This window comes from Branchiostoma floridae, chromosome 15 (genome assembly GCF_000003815.2).
Source record: "Branchiostoma floridae strain S238N-H82 chromosome 15, Bfl_VNyyK, whole genome shotgun sequence".
Classification (NCBI taxonomy): Eukaryota; Metazoa; Chordata; class Leptocardii; order Amphioxiformes; family Branchiostomatidae; genus Branchiostoma; species Branchiostoma floridae.
Window position 1 is genome coordinate 1,233,788 of NC_049993.1, and position 9,750 is coordinate 1,243,537.

General features: G+C 42.3%; 1 protein-coding gene across 1 annotated transcript; it reads right to left on the reverse strand.

The window, feature by feature from the left end:
• Nucleotides 1–357: 357 nt before the first annotated feature.
• On the reverse strand, nucleotides 358–9,738 carry LOC118432603 (catechol O-methyltransferase-like). The gene is made up of 5 exons (XM_035844236.1): nucleotides 9,587–9,738; nucleotides 5,348–5,532; nucleotides 4,948–5,044; nucleotides 3,496–3,689; nucleotides 358–1,790 (listed from the first exon to the last, which is right to left on the reverse strand). Exons 2-5 carry the CDS (start codon nucleotides 5,504–5,506, stop codon nucleotides 1,479–1,481), a joined length of 762 nt encoding a protein of 253 aa, XP_035700129.1. The 5' UTR covers nucleotides 5,507–5,532; nucleotides 9,587–9,738; the 3' UTR covers nucleotides 358–1,478.
• Between the last annotated feature and the right edge of the window lie 12 nt (nucleotides 9,739–9,750).

Sequence of the window (9,750 nt, forward strand, 5' to 3'; positions counted from 1 at the left end):
ACAAAATCTGCTCCTTTTAAGATTAATGTATTTAGGGATATCAAGAGGACAGATGATAGTTTCAAACTGCAATATTTTGAAAATAGTACAATTTGAAACTATCGTCCATCAACTTGATATCCCTGGATACTCTGTTTAGCAACACAATGGATATAGGTTGCCCCACGATAATGTATAATCAAATCAACAAAATGGACTAAGAGGGGAAACTTGATAGCATGATTAATTGGTATACCTCTACAGATATTACTGTATACTCCATATGTAGCAAAAAAAATACATTAATACAAAGAGAACTATGATTTAAAATGAGTAGACAATACCCAAACATGTCTTGACTGTAACCATAAAACTACAGTACATATGCACCATCTGGTTTGGGAAAGACTTAAAATCTTTCTGTAGTTTAGTGCAAAAGTTAAAGAAATGCACTTGTGGTGTGGTAGCTTGCCTTTAAGTAAGGAAATGGCAAATCACAGCAGTGATAATAGGGTGTCTAGTGTTGAGTCTATGGATGAGTTGAGGGAAACAAGCTCAGTGGTTTTGATGTCATGATAAACCCAGTACCCTTGAATCCTTTATGATTATCCCAAAAGGGTGGTGGAAACATATTGGGTGGGTTATGGAAAAAAAACTACCATTGGACTACCCCTTTGTCTACACGTGCTAAGTAACATTTACGTACCATGTTGGAGGTGCCTGTTAAAGGGAAGATGCATAAATAATTACAGAGTACAAACTGAACATGGATCTATGAACATTGAGTACATATTCATTAAGAAGTGCTACATATCCAGCTGGTTGAGATACAGTTAGATCAGTGACAGTTGATCATACCAGCACTATCAAAAGAGACTGTTCTGTCCATCTGTAGCATCCTTGAGCTAAGGGCACAACCCGCCGTACGTACAAATACGTGCTGCCTACATGACAAAACGTGGGCAATCTTTTGGGATCCGTAAGTCAGGTAAGTGCCGCCTCCGTACAAACTCGTAGGGAATCCGACGGATTTTGAAGCACCTAGACACGCCGTAGAACTTTACGTACAGGCAAAACTTTGTGTTGCCGTACTCCCTCCCTGCTCTTGCCAGTAGTTCTCCACGTTTTCAGAAATACATGGCGAACGTGGCCTCCCAGAAAAACATACGGACAAATTGCATGACGGGTTGTGTCCTTAGCTTTACCTAGTCACTAGTAACACTGATTCACCTTTATCCGCAGGGTAACCTATATCCGTTGTTCCTAAAGGAAGAGCATTTAGGGATACCAAATCGACAGACAGCGGTTTCAAATTGGAGTGTTTTCAAACTATTGCAGTTATTTTAGAACGTTTGAACCATCCGATGACTTGATACATCTAATTTCCATGTCGTTGAAAATAAGTGATGTAAGTTACCCCACGAATAATGGTGAACTTAAAGTGGTGCCAGTGTTTTCGTTACTGGGAAAATTACATTTGAATTTGCACAGTACATGACTCAAGATGGCAGCTGCTGCCCTCCTCCACTGCCCACACTTGTACCATCCCCATCCACCGGCTTCAGCGTACACTCAAACTTCTCCGCTCCCGCACTGTACTCCACGGTATGGTCAGTGTCCTGGCCCTCACCTATCTGCTCCGTAACGACCACGAAACCGTTCTTCAGCAGCCCGTGTTCCTCTATCAACTTGAGGTCGCGAATGTAACGGTCCTTCCAGTAGTCCAGAAACACAATGTCAATGTCGGTGACATCATACTTCTTGGTGAGTTCAGGGATGACATCATCAGTATCAGCTGTTATAACTGTCACCTGGACAAGTATAGAAACAGTGTTTTAATGTGGAGCTCTGAATATACCCTGTCAGAGTCACATCAGAAACAACTCTACAATGGACTACCTTAGATCACTAGAACTATCCAGAATAGAAGACTGGCTCTAGTAGGCCATGAGGAGATGGCCGCCAAAGTTCTCCTCTGGGAAACTGATGTGAAAAGAAAAAGGGGACGACCGAACCTGACAATTACTAGTAACAAAGTTTTGGAGGAGGAGGTCAGTCTGAAGGACCACAACCTGCTAGCCGCCATGCTAGACAGAGCTGCATGGTTAGACATCATTAATGGCACCTCATATGAGGATGAACTGAACTGAAATGTGGAGCATTTGTTAACCAAACTTCTACCTGTGGTACCAACACAATTTTTGTGAGTGAAGACCGGAGCAGGCTGCGTGACACCACGTGACCGTAGTTTCTTGTTTCAATCTGTGACACCACCATAATTGTTGTTCCCCTAAAACAAGCCCAATGCTACCCCAGATAACCCACCATCAGAACCTTACTGTAATATGCACAATCTTCGACATACTGTAAATGCAGAAACTTTCGCAGTGGTTTAATGTTTGCGGTTTTCACGGTGGCCGCTTCACCGCAACTTAAAACCACTGCAAAAAGTCCTTCTTCTTGGTACTGCAAAATTAAATCCCCTTGAACTTAAATACATTTACAGTACTTTGACAGAACAGTGTCATTTTCAATACAGGGTAAATATTTTGTTTGTTATTTTTTCAGCAATGTTCTGACATTTTAAGCAATTTTTAATGCACAATTTGATCACACTACAACAAAGACACTGCCAGAGATGGGTGATCATTTCCAAATCCACTTTAATGAATGAAACAGCTGCTATGTTTTCCCTGTGTGCTTGCAACTATATGTAAGAGAAGGAGACAGTTCTGTACAAGTTTAGGAACATTTTTGACATGATCTATTGATACAGGTTGAAATTGTGCTAACCTTCTGAAGTAAACATTTTCAAATACCATTTGCAAATTATCTTCAGACCAGGTATCACTTTGTCTTTATGTTATTCTTCTTTTCCATGATCCTTGAATCCAAAAAGATTTTGGGGTCTAACCGGGGGGCCAAGAACACAACAAGAGCGAAGTCAAGTAGAGTTTATAGTCAATTGCACCAAGTTTCTACAGTCAAAGGTACAGAGACAGTTAGCCTTTATTACATGGAGATGGGGTTTTAAAATGCAGTGGGAGTCCAATAATCCACCAAACAGATTCCTTTGTAGCAAAATTGACCAATTACCATTGTTTTGAGTATTGCCAGTTCTCAAGTTTCCACAGACAATCAGGTACAGGTTCATGTCCGGACCTGGAAATGATCCTCTGGACCTGAATTTTCTGTACTGGTACCTCCCCCAACCAACAACAAGATTTTTTTTTCTTTCTGTCCTTTTACATCTTATTCTTTGACTTTAGATTCATTTTGGCATTCTATGGCATTAGTTATCTGTTTTCTGATCCTTTTTTTTCAATCTACGGAATATTTGTGCTTATTTTACAGCTACTTTGCACAATCTATTGTGTGGTCAAAAACTTTTTTTTGGAAATGGCCGAAAATTGGTGCGAGCGTGGATGTCATCCATATAATCAAATCAACGTGGCCTAACTGGAAATAAAACATTTCCTTTTCAAGGCCGTATCAGTTTAACCCAGTGAATGTCACCTTGTCCTGCAGTCCTGCCAGCTGCACCATCTCCTCGGCCACCTTGGCAAGTTGAGGGTTGGGCTCCAGGGTCAGTAACCTCGCCCCTGGGCCCAGCAGCCGGCCGATCCGCACTGACGTGTACCCACAGGACGTCCCCATCTCCAGGCACACCTGCGGCCTGGTGTCATTGATGATGCCGTCTATCATTTCACCTGTGGAACACAATCACTCAGAAATAGTAGAAAGGCAACATTTTTGTTGAAACGTGTACAGACGTGTACAGGATGTCCCCATCTCCAGGCACACCTGTGGCCTGGTGTCATTGATTATGCCGTCTATCATTTCACCTGGAGAACACAATCATACAGAAATAGTAGAAAGGCAACATTTTTGTTGAAACGTGTACAGACGTGTACAGGATGTCCCCATCTCCAGGCACACCTGTGGCCTGGTGTCATTGATTATGCCGTCTATCATTTCACCTGGAGAACACAATCATACAGAAATAGTAGAAAGGCAACATTTTTGTTGAAACGTGTACAGACGTGTACCCACAGGACGTCCCCATCTCCAGACACACCTGCGGCCTGGTGTCATTGATGATGCCGTCTATCATTTCACCTGGAGAACACAATCATACAGAAATAGTAGAAAGGCAACATTTTTGTTGAAACGTGTACAGACGTGTACAGGATGTCCCCATCTCCAGACACACCTGTGGCCTGGTGTCATTGATTATGCCGTCTATCATTTCACCTGTGGAACACAATCATACAGAAATACAGTAGAAGTCAGTTAACTGCACAACGAATAACTGCACGCTACTGTTAATTGCACGGAATACCAAAGTCCCGTAGTGATGCAGTCCAGCTGGATAACTTCGCTTTGTTGCACCATACGGATAATGTAAGAAAATGTGCTGGCAAATGGGGAGTGCAATTAAACGGCTTCTAGTTCTACTGTAGTAGAAAGGCAACATTTTTGTGAAAATGCAGGATATTTTCCTCCCAGTACCTTTTTCCTTTACAAAACCAATACAGGTTTATCTATCATAAACTTGTAAGGTTAGTCTTGTTTCCCAATATTATTTTTTCTAGGAGAAAATGTAGTACTTTGGTACATTTTTGTATAATTACAAAAAACAGTGCTTGAAATACCCACTTGCACACTTGCAAACACAACCACAATTTGCTTGGCTCAACTTAATTTGAAACCCAGGTAGTGCAGTGCTCAACCTGAAACTTTGCAGTTGGAACACTGCTTTTGCCCCACCTATGTGCATTTGTATCTATTTCTTGAGCACATGAAAAATGTATAACTTTCATTTGTCTTAGAAAAAAAATCAAGTTAGGTGCAGAAAGGACTGGGAAGTATGTTGCATTTGCTTGCCAATGCTGTCAACCAGTCTGTGTATTCAAACATTGTTCTTATGCCTTACTTTGTAAGAAAATAAATTGAAAGAAAGGAAACCTTTTTTTCCTGCTGTCTTGAGGTTCCACTTCCGTGTTGTACACAGTTTGTCAAAGATCTCCAGGACACTGTCAGGGTCTCCTGCTACTGCATGTTTCTGTATGCAGAAAAGACACATGTCATTGAAAAGAACAGTTTTGAAGTTCAAATCGTATTGTCATTAAGTCTCATTTTGATGCATTAAACTTTCTACAAATAACTGTATATAGGTTGTTAATTAAATGGCAACACTGTGATTTCCAATAACCTGTTAATCTGGGCTTCAAACAAACTGAGTCACATTGAGTGCGACCACAAGGCAAAATTTAGCTGACAACTTCACAAAAATGCTAATAGATTTAAACATTTGCAAACTATAGCTAGCTAGTCGCAGCCTACTAGTAGTGAGATACTCACTAACCTTGACATGCTGCAGTACCAGCTCCTCCCACTTGGTGGTGCCAAAAACCTTCTCCAGCATGGGCACCAGAACAGGACCCCATCTGCTGCTGATGTAGGCCTTGACCAGCCGGATGGCCACAATGATGACCAGTGCGGTCCCCAGGTATGACCAGTTCATACTGACCGATTCAAGCACTGGTAAACCTGCAAGTATATATTGACAACACATTCCGTCATCCTTCATCACTTTGGTTTGTGTGATTGACAGTGTATGACTAATCTCCAAGCAGATCATACGATGGCATAAGATAATACTAAATTAAACTAGCCAAGGAGTGTAGTCAGCCAAGAGGTGGACATTTGCCAAACACACTTCTGAGCCGGCTTCACTCCTCTGCCAGCTTTTGATACTATCTTATGCTACCGTAGGATCTGCTTGGAGATTAGTGTATGACCACTTCAACAGCAGAAGTCAAGAAGCTATATGGATGGACTGTAATAAAGTTCTTGATGCCGGCAATTGAGCATTAGCTTTCCAGGCAAAGACAGAGAACCTTAGGTCATTTGAATATTGCGTCCTTGGACATACAGTCAAACCTGTATTAGGGGCCACCTCTACAGAGGGGCCACCTGTCCATAGTGGCCACTTTTTGTCAGTCCCTTGGGTATTTTATCTACAAGTTGCCACCTCTATACAGTGGCCACATTTGTCCAGTCCCTTGAGTGGCTGCTATAGACAGGTTTGACTGTAGCTAGAATTTAACTACTGCCCACAGATTCACTAGCCTGGGTATCATCTGGAAAGAAGTTCGCTCCAGCGTTCATTATATACTATATACAGTTGCTTCCAGCTCTGACATTCATTATACACTATATATGTCGCTTCTCTGCTGTTCTGTCTGGGAACCTTGACCACGTCTGATAGAAATCAATCCAAATTTTGGATGCAGGCACTGACTGGTCCCTTATCACATGAGCGAATTATGGAATGAGTTTAAGCGCTCATTCGAACAGGTGTTCCAACACCAGAAAAGCCCTCCGTCCCCATGCGCATGCAGGCGCCGGGCTGTTGCCATCGAACGAGTGCTCTAGAACATATTGCTTAATTCGTTCATTAACTGTGATTAGCACCAAACGGTTTGAATGTGCATCTCTCCAGACGGATAGCAGAAGCGAACATAGGAACAAACTACTATCTGGATGGTACCCAGGCTACAAAACCACAGAAGTTGATCCACATTATACCCAAAAAGCAGGGTTGTGGGGACATGTTTTACTTGTAAGGTCTGATGAAGTTTGGATGAAACTTTCAGTTGATTTGGGGGCACCATACCAGCTTGACCCAAATGCTATGACCCAAATGCCGGAAAGTTCCATACGTAGGCGCCCCTTTCTGTTTAGACTGGGATTGTATATACTCTCGTATATAGCCTAACTCCCCGTTCAAACCAGTGGGGTTTGCAGTCTAGGATATCATTAGATTGGAAATTGAAGGATTGTCTAACTTCCATTGATGCGACTTCTCAAGTTATGCTACATTTAACAGACCAACACACACATAAGCATGAAAACATAGCCAAAAGTAATAAGTTAAAGACAGCAGTAACATGTCTCCGGTCCTATAGGCCCGCCCCATGCCTAATCCCGAACTAGTTGTAAAAACGATCAGTGCTGCGATACGCATGAGTGCTCATTCATGATATATATTAAAGCTGACCAACAACCAACGCTTGAAAATATGCTTGAATTTCACAGCTCTGACGGAGTTGACGAGCGAACAGCTTACAAACATGGCCTTCAACACAGCGGAATTATTCAGTGTGGAATAGTGATATCCCTGTATGAACAGTGATAATTAAACTTTAAAACAAGCTACACCTTTGTCATGCCAGCTAATCTTTCTTGCTGGATAATTGGGAGCTGCTAACACGATGTATGATTTTTCACACATTTCCGGATCCGGGTCTGCCATTTTAGTCAATCTCATGATTCAAGTCATGAACCAAACCAAAAACCATCTGTAGCTACGACGTTAAGCACATCACTTGAGAAAAACATGCGTCTGTAAAGCTTTGATATCAGTTATATTTTCCAAAGTAGCATCGACGAATCCACTCTTCCAGAGGAGTGGAGAGAGGCAAATATCTCTCCACTATTCAAAAAGGGGGACAAGTCTGACCCTGCTAACTATCGCCCAGTGTCATTAACATCAGTACCATGTAAAATGCTAGAGAAGATTATATCCAAGAGGATTACTGAACACATGAGGACAAATAACTTTACCTGTGACCAGCAGCACGGTTTTTCTAAAGGCAAGTCTACCGTCACTATTAACCTACTCGAAGCCTTGGATGTTTGGACAGAAGCGCTAAGTCACGGTCTACCCGTTGATGTTATTTTTCTGGACTACGCAAAAGCCTTCGATACAGTGCCACACATGCGTCTATTGAAGAAGATCGAGTGCCTAGGAATTAAGGGTGCATTACTTGGCTGGATCAAGAATTTCCTCACATGCAGAAGGCAGAGAGTCTCAGTAAATGGGGTCACATCAAGTTGGAAACCAGTAACCAGCGGCGTTCCACAAGGAAGCGTACTGGGACCACTCTTATTTACGATCTTTATCAGCGATATACAAATCCAGCTACACAACTTCGTCTCCCTATTCGCTGACGACACAAAGATCTACGCAGCATGCTACAACTGTGTGAGTGACAACCATTCGAGGTGCTTACAAGCAGATCTAGACACTCTTCACATGTGATCAGTCAATATGCAAATGAGGTTTCATCCAGACAAATGCAAATCAATGCACATGGGGAAGGGAAATCAAGGACATAAATACAGTCTGGCAGACGCAGAAGGAGTAGTACACATCCTGAAAGATACATGGGAGGAAAAGGACCTAGGTGTTAATTCTAATCGACAACAAATTGACTGCTTCAGTTCACACACACAGACTCAAGTAACAAAGGCAAACAGAGTACTTGGAGTTATAAAACACACGTTTAAATATCTCGACATGGAAACATTCCTACTACTCTACAAAAGCCTGGTGAGACCGCATTTAGAGTACGCAACTGTGATCTGGAGTCCTAAAACCAAGAGAGACTGTGATTTAGTTGAAAGGGTCCAGAGAAGAGCCACACGTATAGTGGAATCTATCTCACACCTCCCGTACTCAGAGAGGCTCAAAGCGCTACAGCTTCCTACCCTTCTCTTCCGGCGACAACGTGCAGATATGATTATGATGTACAAAATTGCACATGGGATGGTGAGCTTGAGGACGGCTAGTCATTGCATTGTGACATATGCGACAGGGCGATGTTTATTTCTAGCTACGCCACAAACACCAGAGGTCATCCTTACAAGTACCAAATACAAGACGCCAGAGGACCTAGAACAAACTTTTTCCCTTCAAGATGTACACCCACATGGAATGGTCTCTCTGTGAGAACTGTAACAAGCAGTACCATCAACACCTTTAAAGGAAGACTGAAGGAGGAATGGAAGCACCACCCAAACCAGTTTGAGTACACATTCTCCTATTAACCACATGAGTCATGAAGGAAGGAAGGAAGGAAGGAAGGAAGAAAGAAGGAAGGAAGGAAGGAAGGAAGGAAGGAAGGAAGGAAGGACGGAAGGAAGGAAGGAAGGAAGGAATGAAGGAAGGAAGCTTAACCCTGCGCCATCTACATACCGATTCTACCAGCCTCATTACCCGACAAGGGTACCTATCGGCTGGATGCAAGGTGAATATGCAAGGTGAATATATTTTCAGTACAAGATTGAAGCTCAGCTCACAAGGGTTTCGTGTCAAGTGCACATAATTTCACAAAACAAGTCTGCGTTCTTGTAGAACATTGGGCGGGATTAGGGCCTGGGAGTCATTAAGCCCTGCCACTGAGGCATTGCCAAAAATTAGATTGTGACAGATGTGAACAAATCTGTTTGATGGACATGTCATCAATTGCACAGAATGAATTATCATGCCAGAGTTATAATTCAATCTATTTTCCCAATCTATTTTTACGCACTATGGATTCTGTTTGTCAGTCATAATTTTAGTCAGTAATTCTGGAGGCACAAATTATGTGATCTCTGCGATATAATAATTTGATACAAGAGGCAAGGACATGATGATCATGATGTTTGAAATTATGCCATAATAATTAAAACCGCCCCCTCCCCCTTCCTGTCTCGGCCTGTATAAAATATATATGTTCCCCTGTTTCTGATTCAGAAAACGATAGTTACTAACCTCTGAACACGCCTGGCCACGACTAAAATTCGTACCAACTGGATACCGATATGGAGATCTAGAACCTGGGTCCTGTTCCCGGGCTATTTTCAGCGCACATCTGCACACATGGGTCCAACAGCTGATAGGGCTATTTATAGACTGGCCAGACACGAGCGGGGAAT